At 37.6% G+C, this 18,726-nt stretch overlaps 1 protein-coding gene and 1 long non-coding RNA gene across 2 annotated transcripts; one reads left to right on the forward strand and one right to left on the reverse strand.

Annotated features, from left to right (window-relative positions):
- Window positions 1-1,176: 1,176 nt before the first annotated feature.
- LOC136245606 (uncharacterized) lies at window positions 1,177-6,659 on the reverse strand. The gene is made up of 5 exons (XR_010696005.1): window positions 6,198-6,659; window positions 4,553-4,595; window positions 4,021-4,063; window positions 1,398-1,468; window positions 1,177-1,341 (listed from the first exon to the last, which is right to left on the reverse strand). It is a non-coding gene; the product is annotated as an uncharacterized lncRNA (long non-coding RNA).
- Window positions 6,379-14,653, forward strand: LOC136245600 (L-serine dehydratase/L-threonine deaminase-like). The gene is made up of 7 exons (XM_066037100.1): window positions 6,379-6,679; window positions 6,736-6,775; window positions 6,824-6,963; window positions 10,719-10,810; window positions 12,233-12,463; window positions 13,336-13,460; window positions 14,366-14,653. The coding sequence occupies exons 1-7, from the start codon at window positions 6,527-6,529 to the stop codon at window positions 14,557-14,559; spliced, it is 975 nt and encodes a 324-aa protein (XP_065893172.1). The 5' UTR covers window positions 6,379-6,526; the 3' UTR covers window positions 14,560-14,653.
- Window positions 14,654-18,726: the final 4,073 nt, after the last annotated feature.

An 18,726-nucleotide genomic window follows, 5' to 3' on the forward strand; every position in this document is an offset into this window, starting at 1 on the left:
CAACATAGCTGAATATACATAGTGAAAGTTCAGGATAATAATTATGTTACTTGAACAATAAGTTATGGTCTCCCAAGTTTACGGAATTGGATGTGTGGAAGATCCTTTTCCCTAAATCTGGTCACAAATAGTATTCTTTATAACTCTTTCACAAAGATTTCTGAAATAATGTTGAAGATGCACACAATTACGCATACAACTACTGTTGTAAATTAATACATTATAGCTAACTATAATTATTATTATAACAGATCTAGGTACGGATAAACTCAAGAAGTATCATCATTTCAATGCATATAAAATTATAATACAGATATTTACACCATCCGTATCCTGGCCTTTGCAGTTTCAGTAATAAGTCCGGTAGTTTATACAGGAGCACGTATGAATTATTAACCAACTGGTCTACAACATTTTTTTAATCCTACATTTTTGGTTATTGATTTTATTTAATTAAAAGTATACCTCCCCATAGCAGCATACTCTTTGCATAATAGCATAAAGTTAGGCTGAAAAGATGGATGACTCATTGTAATGCATGACTTACTGATATGTAATTCTATTATAGCTAGATAATAATATACCAGTATGTCACTGACCTGTTTGCGATAGAATAGACTCAAATAAGCGTATGACATTTAATGTAACTTTGTTTACTCTTTCTATATATGCAAATATGCATGTTTTGATTTACACACATGGATATAGACTCCATCAATATCATACATGAAGTGATACAAGCAATCAGCGAAATGATTGTTTTATTAGAAAGTTTAAGCTAAAATACATAATGGCACAGATCCTCAGACACGTATGGACTCTTCCATAATTATAACCATTAATTTCTTTAACAGGTATATAATAATAATAATTGTATATAGACCATAATTATAATAGTACAGTTCGTATAACAATGCATTATAGTTTGCAACTACTGTAACCGTGCTTGCAACAGCACACGTAAAGAGTTATAGGTTATAAAGCTATATAATACTATATCCACTTAAGTGATTACATTAAGGTTATAAGCATATGTACATGTACTATACACTCTGCATATTATATAGGTACAGTACGTGCGTGATATACTTGTATATACACAGTACATGCTATTGAACTTGCAATCACTCTTATAAAACACACATAATATTATTTGCCCACATTGTTGTTCCAGTATATTGCAACATAAGAGATCTATTATATTTGAAACAGTACAACTACGGCATGTATTGGTTTAATGTACACACAGAATGCTTAAATATGCAACATTGTAACTGCTGTATTGCTGTTTGATGCAGTGCTGCTGTATAAGAGTCCCTTTCCATGTCTCCTTAGAATGACCTGTTAGTTATATTTAATGACGTACCCATCTGCACTGTATATAAACTATAGCTTACCTATGTAACAAGCATCGATGGCCTGCATCACTAAACTGTTGAAATCCTATCATGTCACAATATTTTTTAATCTATTAAATAAAATCATGTGGGTCACTAACATTCACCACCATGAATATAAACTTGCAGTTACTACATATGAACACAATACATGTACAGACATACTTGCACAGTACAGGACATTTTATTTAACATTTGACTTTCAAAATGGAAACATCGCGCAGGATCAGTCGTTCTCACTGAGGTTATCTATTAGAAAGCATAGAGCTAACCTTAATAATTGTTAATTTTCAGGATGAAAATGTCGCGGAAAGCAACTGCGAAATCCACGAAAATTACGTCCCTTGAAAATTTGTATGTGTACGGTAACCATGGAATGTACAGTTCTGTTAATTCATCCTCCAATACGCAAACCCAAATGTATGGCATATGGCACATAATCACAAATGATGACAACCAAGTTAACTTTCACTGTTTAGTCATTTAGGCCAGGTGTGCAAACCTGGAGTTGTTGGAACCACAATTACAACAAAAGCAAGGCTAAGAAATTCCCTTGTCTACAAATTCACAAAAGAGGTACCACATCACCAGCAGATGTTGTGTTATCAGACCCACAATAAGGATTTCAGCAGCATGCACACACTCACTGAAAGCAAACTTATTTTTGTTGACTAGAAAAAACAAAAGTGTAGGAGCTGCTACTTTACACATGCAGAATCATAGCCCTGGTTTCCTATTTATGTTAACAGTTTTGATTCATCCCACAGCTGCAGGGTATCATGTATGCTTTTACATTTGCTGTTGGTAGTATTTAAAAGCATATGACAAAGTAGACATGTGACAAAGTGGACATGTGTATTGAATAACTTCTGTGCTGCTCACAATCATCGGCAGCACATAGTGTGTTTAACATCATCAGCTACTGGCTGATGGAAGTATCATGTGTGACAGGTGTCATAAGTTGATTAACAAATATTGCTCTTAGTATAATACTTCCTTACTAGCAACATACTGTAGACAGTTATTATACAACAAATGACTGAACAACATTAGATAATAGTAAGAGCTGAACTTTAAATTGCTTCTAGCACAGCAGGATTCAAGAACACTTTCTGACATAGTATCACTGCACTTTAAGGTATGTGGGCACATCTTCTATGATAAGTTACACTTGTTGTGTCAGTTATATTTGAAATGGTCAAGTCATCTGACCACTACACACATGCAGGCCTCCTTTCAGGTCTCCTGGTCGAGCTGGTTTAATCTTATTTTAGACAACATCATAGCTCATTTTGAGGTTTACTAAATCACTTAGTCACCTACACATGTCCACGTAGTCACATGCATGCCCTCAAGCAATTTTGTACATGATAAACAATTACAACACAATGACAAACTGCTAATCTAGTAGTCCTTCAGTAGCACCGTTATACTGCACTTGGGATGCTAGTCTTTGAAGTTACTAAATTACTTTGTTCTCCCTTGGTCTTGGTGTCTAACTATTAGTAATAAGTAATACTATTCTTTTCACCATGTATTATTAGTAACAAACAGTGCAGCCCAATGATGATTCATTTTCAAGTTGTCCACTTGCATTGCAAATGCATCAAGGGGGTGCCACTCAGGTTGTAGATCTGTGACCGTGGTCAAACTCTAAAGTTAATGGTCAAGGCTATAAAATAGTGGGTCAATGATCAATGAAATAGAGTTTTAGACCCAAACTATACGTAACTGGAATCAAGTTTATGGAATTATACATAGCTCACAAGATGTAAGGATTTCCAAGATGTTTCAAAGTTTAAGCATCAGCAGACATTTCACTGTGATTACAAAGATGCTTTTCTCACAGTTGTTGGTAGCACACACCAAGAAGTTGTTACAAAGGCAGGCATACAAAATTATAAAATAAACAGTGGTCAAGAAACAATTAAGCCACAGGTCAAACACAATAAGCACTGCAAGTCACAAGTCAATGAGAAATTTTGCTTGGTCAAGACTTTGACCGTGGTTGCAGATCTATATCTGCAGTACTTCCCTACATGACACCCCCTTGTGCATCTAGCATGCTAGAAATGCAGGTCACATCAATATTATATATACAGCATGCTAGAAATTCTATACAGATTACATGGCACAATGGACTGTTAACATAATTTGGAAGGTCATGGATATTAATTTACATGGCACAAGCTCTCTATGTCAAGCAAGGAATATGACTCCTACTCATTACCAGGGTCTATCACATGTGTAGAAACTTTTGAAGGAAATTTCCACTTGTAGAAAATGTCAGACGTAGGGCTGGGACTGCAATACTCACAAAATTTCAATATATTATAATAAATTATCAACAATCCTTTTCCGTGCTACAATACCACTTTAGAATCACCTCCCTGGACTCCTTAAATTGAACAACGTGCTACTATATATACTTACTATGTTCTTGTACAAGTAATTTTTATTTGTATATGTGACTGTACCTCATGGCCAGATGCAAAAATAAGGCACATGGGCACAAACTACACACCACCACACAACAGGTCATATCTTACTACTGGAATAGAATATTATGTATAATGTTAAGAGTGATGAAATTACAAAAATGTAGGCCAATATATGTGCTCACATGTCCTGTTTTCACACACGTCACCATCTTCAAAAGATATATGCTACATATGGGGGATAAAATTTACTATTAATATCCACTTTGACCACACACTTTAGTCTATGCAACTTTGCAATCATACTGTAGATATAGTTGTCTATGGTTGTTTTATTGTTTATTGATGTAACAACAGAATTACATGTAAACACAATTAATAATGACTAATTTTGAAAGCGAAAATTTATAATTTCATTTGTATACAAAATAATAAGGTTTCAGTATCTTGTACCTAATTCTGAATGGAAGGGTTTTAAGTTAGTAAGGTCTGAAAGTTTAGTACTAGAGTCTAAATGCTAATACAAAAACATTGTGAGCCATTCCCTCCAACCAATGCATGGGGCATTTGGGACAAATGCAACCTTCTCCTTCCCTTTGTGGAGGAGTCATATATCTTATAATTGATTCAGAATTGCTAAACTTTCTCAGGCCAACATCAAGTGATCACTTAAGAAGTACACTGTATCCATATTATGACCATTTATTACAAACTCACCCAAGTCAAATGAGCTGCTACACAGGCTTTCAGTAGTGGGTCCCTAGGGGATAGTGAATAATAAATAAATAAAACTGTTACCCAGCGCCTATTTGTGCCCCTCCCCTTGCCACTCATGGATCCCCCCCTTCAATAGTTTAAATCAAAGTGCCTCAGAATGTATCAGAAGCAATCTGAGAAAGTCTAAAATGCAAAAAATCTCCTGGAGCAACATGTACCTGAGAATGCATCTAAAGTGCAAAAATCACCTGGAGTGGCAAGTTATTCTCAGATACTTGAGAATGCACCAGGAGCAACAAAACACGGCGGCATGTTATTCTCAGGTACCTGAGGATGCACCAAAAGCATTCTAAGAGTCTAAAATACAAAAATTTCTGGTGAGTATGCCCTCAGGCCTAAACATCATGTGTGTACATGGTAAGCACATGGATCTTTACACTACTGCCCTCCCCCCCTGACTAGATGAAGGCCTGCTATGGAAGATACTTGTTGGTGTACAAGGTACAGTTACAATAGCTAATCTCATGAACAAATTTAAGAGTGCTGCAACTCACAGCTGAGTGACACTACAATGTATTGTGTAGTCTGATCTTCATCCTAAGTCAAAGTCAATGTCAAAAAAATTTTTTGTAGTAGCTCAAAGGATAACTATCAAGTACGTATGTGTTAGATATACAATGTGAATGTGAGTTTTATGAGAATTTGGCTAATTAAGAGTTAGCTAAGCGTCCTTTTAATGTCAAGGCCCATTTTGTACTTTGACCAAGAATGAAGATCATAGACATAGTATACAATACTTTGGAGTACCATCCCCTTGTATATACAACTAACGGTCAGCAATTCCGCAGTCTCTTAAATACACAACCACATACTGATTGCAGAATTGTAACACTGCAGGGAACTTACTTGTCATGAAGATAATGTACTAATCCTTGGTGCACTGAGGATTGAATCAGTACACAAACATTATGCACCTATCAATGCTTTGTCTCACTACTATGAACACAAACACGAACAGAGGTAGGGGAATCAACTGCCAACCTTGTCCCAGCATTTAATGACAGCTGATATTTTGTCAAGCTTTAACACTCTCAGTCTTTACTTTCAAACACTGAGATTTATCCTCGGATTTCTCGCATCATTAAGTTCTCTCTTTCGGCAAGGCTCACGTGCTGTCTACTAGATCATGTGCAAAAGCAAGCTGTTAAAAGATATGTTGAGTGATGTAGTTCCAAGCCGAGCATGAAGACTGAAAATTGCTTTAGTGGTAGCTACGCCATCTGGTATTAAAATGAGACTGAGTTGTGGGCCATTTTCCATGCTGAATCCCCACTTATCCCCAAGTGAAAGACCACGGGAATAGTAGGGGATAGCAGGTAGTGGAGATCAGAGCTTTTAATGTTCAAATCTCCACTTATCCTCCACCTCTGCCCGTGTTCATAGTAGTGGAGAAAACATTGATAAGTGCGTCATCTCCAAAATGAAAGCCTATTCAAGTCCTGACTCACCACTATTTAGTTATGCACAAACCTCAGAACTGAGGATGTCAAGTACATCAAAATACATGACACATCATGCACATGCATGACTGACTGAATAAGCTTTCATTTTTATAGCACGCCGATCTGGCGATTATTTCACTTACCAGAACTCAAGCAGGCAACTTGGTAGCTATCCAGTCAGGAACGTATTTAATCAGTTATTAGTGCTGACATCTCACATCCTTACTAGACAGCCCTCGAGACAGCCTGAATCCGTTATGTACGTTTCAGCATAAGTACACTGCGGCGCGCTACCAGTTAAGCTTATCAGGTATTACCTGAATATAGCATACCTTTAAAACCAGATAATTACTTGATAATAACGCGCGAACCGCTGCCAACTACAGTACTATTAAGCGCATTCCCAGAGCGCCCGTCCCAAAGCATCCTCTTGGAGCATTCTCTGGCGCATTCCTAATAGGTATCAGTGGATATGGAGCAACCTGGCGAGTTCTACATTAAGACTCCACTTATTCGCAGTGAGCGATTATCTAAAAAGTTGGGTGTTACAGTCTGGCTGAAACTGGAGAACATTCAGAACTCGCACAGTTTTAAAATGCGCGGCATCAGCAACCTGTGTAAAAAGGTGCAGTACATCACACTCTATTGTGGTACAACGCGAATTTTTTCCACGCTAAATAGGCAGCAGAGAAAGGATGTAGTAAATTTGTCAGTTCATCAGGTATAGCCCCTTACACGTATGTTTACGGATACTGGTGACTACGTGTAGGTGGTAATGCGGGAGCAGCAGCTACTTATTGTGCTAGACTATTAAACAAGCCTATAATGGTGATTGTACCAGAGTCTACCCCAGCTGTTGTAGTGAAGAACTTAGAAGATGGTGGAGCTGATGCGATAGTGTTTGGAAAGGTATGGATACCTCCTAGCTATCTTCCCAGGTATTTGTATATTTATTGGGAAATACCATCCAGGCACACATGTAAATATGCATTTGTCTTACCCTAGAGTAAGCCACTGATTTTCAGTGATGGGTAAAAACGTTCAAGACAACTGCACCTTGTTAGATAATGTTCATTTGTTTTTTTTCTCTGACAGTAACTGTTCCTGTATGCAGTTCATGTCAATGTGATTTTACTATCTTCTCTCTTTAATGTCTTTCCAATACATTAGACAGATTGTAATACTCTAATAGAGTAGTGAAATTACTTTAATATGATGATCAGTTATTATAACCACATTTTAATAAGTACTTTGATAAACTAACTTACGTGATACCAGTCAATATACTTGGCATGGCCCTCAAACTTTCTAATCATTAAGGTGGCGCTGAACCGATTAAGTCCAGCCGCACAAAACAATTTGTTTCAACCCACGCGCTTAATGAGCTATTTTAGGATGGCCCAAAACTTTGCTAGTGTACAACTTAACCTACGCCTTAAAAGCTGTTGTGATAGCCTGTGATTCTTTAGTTTAGTATACAAAGTTTCATGACATAACACGCCTTCATTTTTTAGACTCAAGTTTTAACCCGATTTTTAAAATAACTTGGCCAATGAACAACGTAGCGCTAAGCCACTTTGGTTCCAACCATTTCTCATCTTGTAGAACAATTCTACGCTTTCCTTTTCACTGATAACAACATGAAAAGTAGTGAAAACGTACACCTGTGGGCTACAACATTGGCTGACAACTCCATCAAACCCAAATCGTGAAAATTCGAACCATACTATTGTAGAGTATCGCTTACCCAATGCCTATACCAAATTTTGATGGTCTGTGGTGCATAATTTTGAAGTTATTTAGCGACAAAGGAGACGGTATGGCTAATCAGAGCGCAGTCTGTATAACAGTAATCACGTGATGTGTCATTTGCCAGTGAATTAACCAGAGTTGTGACAAGCTAATAGATTTAAAGCGTGAATAACGTTAGTTGTATCAACAAAAGTAGCTGGGCGGTCTGACAGCTTGTTCTGTTAGTCAACTGAGGCGCTTCGCTGTGGTCTATGAATTTCTGCGTTTGTTCGTGCATTACCACAAACATGCTGTACAATTAACTTTGTGCGGCTGCCCTTAATCGGTTCAGTGCCACCTTAAATTGTATATATACTGCTTGACTGCTCTATTAGAGTATTTGGATCTGTGTAATGTCCTGGACAGAGAAATGATTGTTAAAATTACATACTGCAGATTTAAACTGTCTGCATGTATACTAGGTGAGTAGTTAGTCTGTCAGAGAAGCAGAAATACATATACTAATCAGCAAAAATCAAGGTGTGGTTATCATTGTTATTACTGAACAGTAGCTAATGCTCCCAATACTCATAATAACAGCATAGAGTGGCTATTTGATGTTCATAAGCTTCACTTATGGTTGATTTCACAACAAAGATGACTTTATAGATTTGTAAATCTCAGCCAACGAATAAATATCTGTATACATTTGCACAAGAGTTGCTGTTTCATATTAAACACAGAAGGCTTGATCAATTACAAGCAGTCTGATAATAATATTTTTGTCTGATAATTGATAACACTCAGGACAAGTCACTCTTCAGCTCCTACACCAAAGTTGTAGGTCTGATATTTTGCAGGAAAGAGTCTATGGCCTAGACCTCTCCAAAGGCCTAGCAAGAGTCTATGGTCTAGACCTCTCCAAAGGCCTAGCAAGAGTCTATGGTCTAGACCTCTCCAAAGGCCTAGCAAGAGGAGAAATTTTCTTTGAGAGTTGAAAAATGTTGCCAATGGTGGTTGAAAATTGGTAGCTCACCGTAATACTTTCCCAGTGCTGAAAATGGAGAACAGCTATAACTATATTAGTGTGGCACATTCCTTGGTGATACCATATATGGTTAAACCATAACTGATCTCCATGATAATCATTTTGGGTAGTAGACATGAACACTTCATGTATTTGGTTTAAGAATGTGATCTTGTATACCATAGAGTCTGGTTGTTAGGCATATCTGCTTAATAAAACTTTGAGCGCATGCTCCTTATAAAAACCTTAAATGTTGTATATTCATTCTCTTGAGGTCATGTGATTTGCAGTTGTCTTGTGTGCCCATATTTGGGATCCAGGTGTTAATGAGTTCCATACTGCAAACGGCTGTCAAACATGACAAGTGTATTCCAGTACAGGATGGACAATACATTTATATGTGATAGATTTAAGTGATACTGAAGAGTTGTAGAGATAGTGATGAAGGAAGTTGGGTGATTTAGTAGCATTAGCTGAAACATATTTACAATATTCATTCCAAAAATGCCAAGGTAGTGTACTACAGAATGATGTGAAATAAGCGAAGAGTTCAGATGGTATGATAGGTGGAGAATGTTTGTAGGAAATTATGATACTATCACACTTTAGTGGGTTTAAATGTAAAAGCCATTTCTTTTCCCATTTGGTTATGCTTGACAGATCGAGCTGAAGCAAAGCAGCATCATCATGAGAGGATATTTCCTTGTAGACAATGACACCATCAGCAAATAGTTTCACTTTATGAGATGCAACAGTGGAAATGTCATTTTGAGGACCCAGGATTGAGCCCTGAAGCATACCTGAGGTAACAGGTAGCCACGAAGAAAATTGTCCGTTAACAACAACTCGCTGGTGGCGTTTAGTGAGAAAAACTTTTAAATGTCACCATTTATTCCCATAACCGAGGGTGAGAAACAGAGTCAATAGCCTTTGCCAGGTCTGAAAACACACAATGAGATTCAGCTCAATCATTAACTACTTCTAAAAGTAGTGAAACGATGGCATTACCAGCTTGTTACTGCTCTTGTGCATCACAAGCTTCTTGCTGATTGCCAGTTTGGTTTTTGACACACGCGTTGACAACGATAGAAGTCGAACTGATATTACTTGTAAGATGCTTGTCGCCTTTCTTGTGGACTGGTACAACATTAGCACTAATCCAATTTAATGGCAGAATAAATACTGAGTGTAGTCATAATGAGCTCATCTTGTGTAAAACAACAAAATGTCTGTTAGCACCTGTTTATTATGTGAACTGGTTTAGCCTTAATGCTGGCCTCTATTCATTATTCTTCTCACCACATCGTTCTGTTTAGTGCCCGGAGTGGAAAGTTGTTACATAAAACAGGCAGAGTGTGTCTTCCCCAAATGATTACATTATTAGAATATTTCCCATATAGTGTACTTGTCAGCTTGTTGTAACTTTGTCTGTTGTTTTGTTGGAACAGTCACTGATATCATGCTGTCATATTAAACTATTATTGTTAGTTTTAGACTTTTTTCATAGGTTTACAAAATCCCTAGTTATAGTGGACGATGTTCCATTGAAATTGTTGTAGTCATATACTTCTCATTATTGCATGTATCAATTCCATATACAACATTCAACTTAAGATGTCACTGACTTTTCCATTCCACTGACTCAAGTAGTTTTATGGATTAACACATAACTGAGGTGTCCACATTGTTCCAATTGTTAGTTCATTGTGTAACTGTTGTTGTCTCATTGTGTAACTGTTGTTGTCTCATTGTGTAACTGTTGTTGTCTCATTGTGTAACTGTTGTTGTCTCATTGTGTAACTGTTGTTGTCTCATTGTGTAACTGTTGTTGTCTCATTGTGTAACTGTTGTTGTCTCATTGTGTAACTGTTGTTGTCTCATTACAATCTGGTGGTGGTCATTTTAGGTGTGGGATGAAGCTAACAAGAAGGCGTTAGAAATAGTCTCCTCTACACCTGGTGCTCAATATGTTAGTCCATTTGATGATCCTCTTATCTGGTCAGTGTTTTGTGTGATCTTGTACAGTGTGTAGTGTGTGTGTAGTGTGTGTGTGTAGTGTGTGTGTAGTGTGTGCATGTGTAGTGTGTGTAATGTGTGTGTGTGTGTGCGTGTGTGTGTGTGTGTGTGTGTGTGTAGTGCGTGTGTGTGTGTGTGTGTAGTGCGTGTGTGTGTAGTGCGTGTGTGTGTAGTGTATGTGTGTGTGTTGTGTAGCGTGTATGTGTGTGTGTAGTGCGTGTGTGTGTATGTGTGTGCGTGTGCGTGCGTGCGTGTGTGTGATTGCATCAAACTATTCAAATACATGTGATTAGTTTAGCGTTGCACCAAACTATTTGAACAAACGTGGCTCGGTGATTTTCGAAGTTGGTAGTTGATATCAATCATGAGAGCAACTCGTGGTGAACTAGTCCCGTATAAGTCAATAAATATAGTTTAGTAACAGCATTAAAACTGAGTCGGGTCATGCGGGTCCCGTTTTACAGATTATCCGGATCACATGCTAAATTAATTGTAATAATGTGGACATGTATTAACACGTCATAGTGTATCCCTGCTTCTTTTGTGAGCCACACCCATTTTTATGTAAATTATTGTCTATAGGCATATGGTAGCCACGCCCATTTATCAGTCTGTAGGTGTGCACAAATCCACATCTGTTATTGTCTGCAGGCTTATGTAGAGCCACGCCCACTAATCAGTTGTTATTGTATGAGTCTAGTATATAATGTTGTGATTAACTGTATAGTATTGTGACTGGTTTTGTGAAAAGCAAGCTATTTAGTGGTCATGAGCTTGTAAAAAAAGTTCACAAACAAGTATAAGAAAAAATTTGGAATTTTAAACTAGATAGTGCTACAATAAAAAGTACTGAAACAAGCTGTATCAGAGTAGTATGTAATGTCCAAATACTGTAAAACAATAAGAAGTGAATATCCCTACTGTGTTACGCTCAAAATGTACAGTGGCAATTTTCACTTCTTATTGTTTTACTCGACATTGCGTACTACTCTGATCCAGCTTGTTTCAGTACTTTTATTGCAGCACTATACACTGTCCCTACTCTAGTTTAAAATTCCAATTTTTTTTTTATACTTGTAGAATAGATTACTCAGTGTCCCCTGGCTAGGTGAGTTCTCTCTCCTACTAATTTGTAAATGGGTTATTCAGCATTCCCTTGTTGGGTGAGTTTGTACCTTCCATGGAGGGTTGGGGCAGAGATGATAACATCCGGAGTGATTATGGTTTCCATACAAGTAGAAGTGTGATGTGTGTGTGTGTAGTGTGTATGTGTGTAGTGTGTAGTGTGTGTGTGCGTGTGTGTGTGTGTGTGCGTGCGTGCGTGTGTGTATGTGTGTAGTGTGTGTGGGCGTGTGTGTGTGTGTGTGTGTCTTCCTGCATTATTTATGTGCATAACATGTTTAGGGAAGGCAACTCCACAATGATCGAAGAGATCAAAGAACAGCTCCATGGTAACGTACCAGATGCCATTGTTGTGGCAGTTGGAGGTGGTGGTCTACTGTGTGGTGTGTGTCAGGGACTACACAAAGTGGGCTGGGGTCATGTGCCAGTGGTTGCTATGGAGACAGCTGGTTGCGACAGTCTTAATTGTTGCATTAGAGACAACAAATGGAGTCAGTTAAATGACATCACCAGGTAATGAGTGTGTTGTGTTGTGATGACATCACTAGGTAGTGTCATGATGAACCATGTGTAGTAACTCAGGCGTGATTGTTATGATGTAATTTGTGACATTTTGTATTACTGAGGTTTGTAATATGTGACAGCTGCTGACACGGAAGTTACAAAAGGATATCCAGTTCAATTTCTCAAATTTAAAGAACTTTGAGTGAAAGACCAAAGTGAAACGCAATGTTATACTCCCCTCATAGAATGGTCTATGTGACCACAGTGCTGTAATTGTGAAGGTAGTTATAGAACTCTGTGTGGATGAAAACTAATGCTGATTTATAGTAATAAGAAAGCTCTCATAAACTCTGCTCTAGAGAATGCTTCTGATTGTAATCCATAGCAAAGTTGAGGATACTTTCTACGAGGACTGAATTTCACACATGTCTTAGCAAGTGTTCTCGTTCAACTGGCTTAAGCTTGAACTGCAAATTATTTAAAGCATTGTCTTTGCTCGTGTTCTATGAAAAATATAGCATTCAAAGAGTAGTTTTGAGACAAAACAGCACTTGCCTTTGCCTCGTGTCTGTCTCTCACTCACATTTTTACATGCTATATTTTTCGTGTAGCACTTATGGTAATACTTTAACTAGCAATCACATGGTTAAAGTTCCACCTCATTATACTGGTCAGAGTTGGCAGGTCTACACCCAGACTATTCGTTATGTAACAATGTAACCTCACAAGTTGTCATTGTACAGTATCCTTAATGAACTAATAAGCTTTGTCAGAATTGTATAATATCTGATGGTCTGAAATAATTGATGAACTCTTGATCAATAAATGCCACCTGCCATTATTATGACATCAAAGTATTGTGTTATGTATGTTTTGTATAGTGCTGCAAAGTGTCTGGGTGCTCGTCGGGTGTGTCATCAAGCTTATCAGTGGCTCAGTCAACATAACATTATCTCTTGTGTTGTTGATGATCAACAAGCTGCTTCAGCCTGTCTCCAGTTTGCTGGTAACTATGAACTATATTGTGACTGTTGAGATTGTTGTATTAGAATAATTTGTGGTGTTTGTGACAGATTCCTGTGTGTAACCTATGGTGTAACTAGCTGAGTGAACAATCCGTTCATATTTTACATTACACTATAATACACCCACGCAGTGCTTTAAGTTATTCCTACAATCTGTTACTACTAGTCTTGGATTGTACTTGTACTATCCTTTAGTGAACCATAGTGGTGCTCATGGTGGTGATCTAGTAATTTGGTTGATGGGTTCACTACATGTAATATCAGTCCTCTCCACTGCAGGCACAAAATTGTCTGCTATAAAATGTAGCATTGTCAAACCCAAAACACTGAAGATGAACGTCAAGCCTTTCATCATCTTCCTCCTCTTATTTTCACCTATGATGATAGTGACATGTATACAGTGTTCTTAGATGACCAGTCTGTGTTGTGTGTATGAACTATAATACAAACATGTAGGGTTTCCATTAACTGTGTCTTAGTAGATAATTTTGTACTGTATATACATGTGTGTATTATGGTATGTGTGTACTGTTATATATAGCTATTAATGAAAGTAAATCTTAACTGTCACTGTACTGGATTTTGTATTGGTGGCTTTATAAGAGTAATAGCACTGTCTTTTGCATTACTATTGTAGGGTGGCTTATGGCACTAATGTTTACAGTTTGACATTACCTACGGTGTATATGTAAAAAGGCACCTTGAAATGTGGACATCCTGATAAAACGATTCTCTATGATCCCATTTGGAGTAGTGTGCACATGTTTACATTCCTGAACAGAGCCATGATCTCTGTAGGTGTTCAGAATAGTGTATTATTACTGTGATATAAGTTTGTTTATGACAATGTTGTGTTGCCAATGGTGACCTTTTGTTATTGTTACAGATGATCATCACATGATGGTAGAGTTATCATGTGGTGCAGCATTAGCAGCAGCTTATGGTGACAAGTTGGAACAACTACAATGTGATGACAGTAGCCAGTTGTCATGGACTAGTGGTAATCTAGTGTTGGTGGTGTGTGGAGGTAGTGGAGTAAATGTGGACATGTTATTAAAATGGAAGAACAACTTGTTATAGAATATTTATAAGTTCTTTATTCAGAACTGTCTTGTTTCATATTAATTTAACATTATACCACAAGGCAGTAACTTATTGGAATACTGTTTACTAACTGGACTACTGTACTGGAATTCTAGGGTGGGGTTACTGTACACTTGGATGACTTGTGACAATTTTTTAGCACTGAGTGGAGAAATGAAACTTTTAACCCTAAGAAGTAACTACAATAAGTCAAATGGTTCAGTTTACTGTATGACATCTACTCTGCTGTATAACAGATAGTAGCATTTAGATAATTATATCTGAATGCTGACTGGGGCTGCAAACAAGGGATGTGGGCACAATTGCCTACTTTTCAAACTTGTTGCTGCATCAGTGGTGGATCTCTTTTAAATTTAGCTCAGTGGCATTCTCAATGCATAAACATTGTTGTATTGACAATTTGTTAAGGCAAACAGCTATATACCAGTAGCATGAATGCAGTTGCACTTAACTGACACCATTTGTAGCCATTAAACCCCCAACAACAGTTCACTTTTCATCTCCCACTGCATTAAAAACGATTGAGATACTCTAATAGAGCAGTCAAGTAACTACTCTAATAGAGCAATCAAAGCTACAGCTCGTAGTCACCATATTTGCCCTATAGTTAGCTATAGTATTTACAGTTTAAAGCATTGAATTTGTAACTAAAATAGCCTAAAATCCAATCTCAGAGCTTCTAAAATCTCCAAAATTTCCAGAGAATTGTCATCAGATGCCTTATTTAGCTATACCAATTTTCAGAAACCCCCTTTTAAAATTCCTAGATCCGCCACTGTGCATGCACAGCTTTTACTCAAGGTGTTATGATGTAATTTTGTCATCACTGTGAAGCCTGTTGAGATGCATAGAATTTAATGCACTTCGTTTGTCAGGGATATCGCACAGGTAGTGTAGTACAGTGTATCATTGTTGTTACTGAACAGAAAGTTGTATTGCTAATGGTTTAGTACAGAGACAATTATAATTTTTGTAAAACCCCAATGAAAATGTCAGGCAAACTAAAGCTTTAACTGACATTGATACACTGCTACTTTACACAATTTGGCATTCAGGGAATACATTAATAGATTTATATTATGTATAATGGTACAATCATTACTGTGTTCACTATTTACTTATATGCACTAAAAAAGAACTATACAACTTTGGACTACTTCCTTGTGTTTTGATCTGACATTTTGTCAAGCAGGTTCCATTGTGGTCGGCCATGCATGATATTTGCCTGATAAAACTTAGTAATAATTGACTCTATAGCTTAGTATAAAACATGTCACACAGTATGGCTATGAGAAGCTAGTACTTGTGGCACTTGATCATTACAACTATAGAAAGTACTTGAATAGTAAAAATTTATGATTATTTCAGCCCTGGTTACAATGTTATTTGTAATTGTTTATAGTATAATGGCAAATAAAAAGTTGGCAGTACTAAACCGAAAGTCAGTTCAATAAGCTGTACCTGCTATTGAGACGCATGCCCTAAAGTTGAATACTGGGGGCATGCCAACCCTTACATACAACTAGTTGCTTGATACTCGTGTAGATGGATGTCTGCTGCGGTTATTTTGTGTTATCAGTGAAAAAAACAAAACAAAAATGTTTGGTTCAGTAACCACTCCCTAAAAAGTTACAATTGGCCCAGTATAATGATCATAGCCATGTGTCCAAGTACCAAAATCCCTTATGAGTATATTTGCAGTATTTGTTTCAGCCCTACAGTTCTAAATAATTATAACTTTGTTTCCACATGTCCATGTTTTATTACACATGCATGTTATAGCTCTTGTAATTCTATCATGCTAGCCAAGTCAGTCCTGACAATGCAAAAATAAGTATAGAAAAGTCTACTTTAAAACCATATTATACACATTATTTACTTGCAAAAATTAGTTTTAAAAATTCAGTCCAGTATTCCAATCCAGTGATTAGACACCATCATAGCTGATTTTGATAAGTCTGTACATGTATAACAATTTTTTATGTAGGAGTTAGAGAACACATGCAAAAACGCTATATAGAAAGAATCACATATGCATAGCCAGCTAACACGAAACATTAATTCAGCTAGCTCAGATATAGAAAACAATATCAAGACACACGGTAGTGTGTCGTGCGGCCCAAGAAGCCGGCGCGCCACACCGTGAGTATATTGACAGGAAGAACGAAAACGTCATTTTCACACCTTTGTATCTCGGTGATCACTTATCTGATTGGAACCAAATTTGCTACACAGTTGCCCGCCAGCCAAGGGAGTCTACATTCCAAATTTGAAGGAAATCGCTCCAGCCATTTCCGAGATACGAGCTGCCAAAGTTTCGTTTTTTTTTTCTTCGTCTTTTCGCACACTTGCAAAAATTGCTATAACAAGCAAACGCGTACTCCGATCGCCTTGAAATTTGGCACACAGAAAGGGAGTCCAAAGGCGAATCCTAGCATCAAATTTGGTACAAATCCGATGAATGGTTCAGGAGTTATGACCGATTATTCGCGTAAAACAAGATCGATTTGTTGTCACGCCTACAGGGTAAACCGCTTCATGGAATGAGTTGAAAATTGCTATGTAGATGGATTAACCATCGTAGGAGTGCCTTTTGGTGGTTTGAAAGGAATCGAGATAAAGACCACGGAGATATGACACAAAACCCAACCTGTGTCACAATTACGCGATCGATTTTTATGAATAAAAAAGTATTAGTTTTCACGCCTACTAGGCAAACCGCTTAGAGCAATGAGCTGAAAATCGGTGTATAGCTGGAATAATCTTCATAGAAAGTCCTTGCAGTAGTACAGAAGAATCGGATTACAAACCATTGAGTTATGATTCGAAAGCCAACTCCGTGTAGCAAATGCGAGATCGAGATACTCTAATAGAACAGTCACCCTAATAGAGCATTCGGCTAATTTATTTACTCCATTATAGAATTTTATTACATCACAAGTTATTCTGTAGGGAGTTCAGCTGCAGTTAATCTTATAGACAGTTCAGCAAGAAGACAGTCACCATGTGGAGAGTTAAGCAAATATACCACTATAGAGATTCAGAACATTACAAGTCACACTGAAGAAAGTTCAGCTATAAACAAGTCATGCACTGTGTAGAGAATTCAGCTACAATTAAGTCACTCTCTAGAGAATTCAGTTACACAGAATTCTGCTACACACAAGTCACTGTGGAGAGAGTTCAGCTACAAACAAATTACCCTTTAGAGTGATCGGCTACAAACAAAACACTTTGCAGGGTGTTCAACTGCAACAAATCAATTACCTTTAGAGCGATCAGCAATGAACAAATCAACACAAATCTACCTGTAGAGAGATCAGCTAGAAACAAACCACCCTGAAGAGAGTTCAGCTACAAAAAATCACCCTGTAGAGACATCAGCTAGAAACTAGACACAATGCAAGGAGTTCAGCTACAAGCAATCACCCTGTAGAGAGTTCAGCTAAAACAAATCAACCTGCAGAGAGATCAGCTACAAACAAATCACCTTATAGAGAGTTCAGCTACAAACAGATTACCTGTAGAGAGATCGGCTACAAACAAATCAACCTGCAGAGAGATCAGCTATATACACACAAATCAACTTGTAGAGAGATCAGCTACAAACAAATCACCCTGTAGAGAGATCAGCTAGAAACTACACACAATGTAAGGAGTTCAGCTACAAACAAATCACCCTGTAGAGAGATCAGCTACAAACTAGACACAAAGTAAGGAGTTCAGCTACAAGCAAATTACCCTGTAGAGAGTTCATCTACAAACAAATCAACCTGTAGAGCAATCAGCTAGAAACAAATCACCCTGAAGAGAGGTCAGCTACAAAAAATCACCCTGTAGAGAGATCAGCTAGAAACAAATCACCCTGAAGAGAGGTCAGCTACAAAAAAATCACCCTGTAGAGAGATCAGCTACAAACAAATTGCCCTGTAGAGAGATCGGCTACAAACAAATCAACCTGCAGAGAGATCAGCTACACACAAATCAACTTGTAGAGAGTTCAGCTACAAACAAATTACCCTGTAGAGAGATCGGCTACAAACAAATCAGCCTGTAGAGAGTTCAGCTAAAACAAATCAACCTGTAGAGAGATCAACTACAAACAAATCACCTTATAGAGAGTTCAGCTACAAACAAATTACC

Source organism: Dysidea avara, chromosome 15 (genome assembly GCF_963678975.1).
Source record: "Dysidea avara chromosome 15, odDysAvar1.4, whole genome shotgun sequence".
Lineage (NCBI taxonomy): Eukaryota > Metazoa > Porifera > Demospongiae > Dictyoceratida > Dysideidae > Dysidea > Dysidea avara.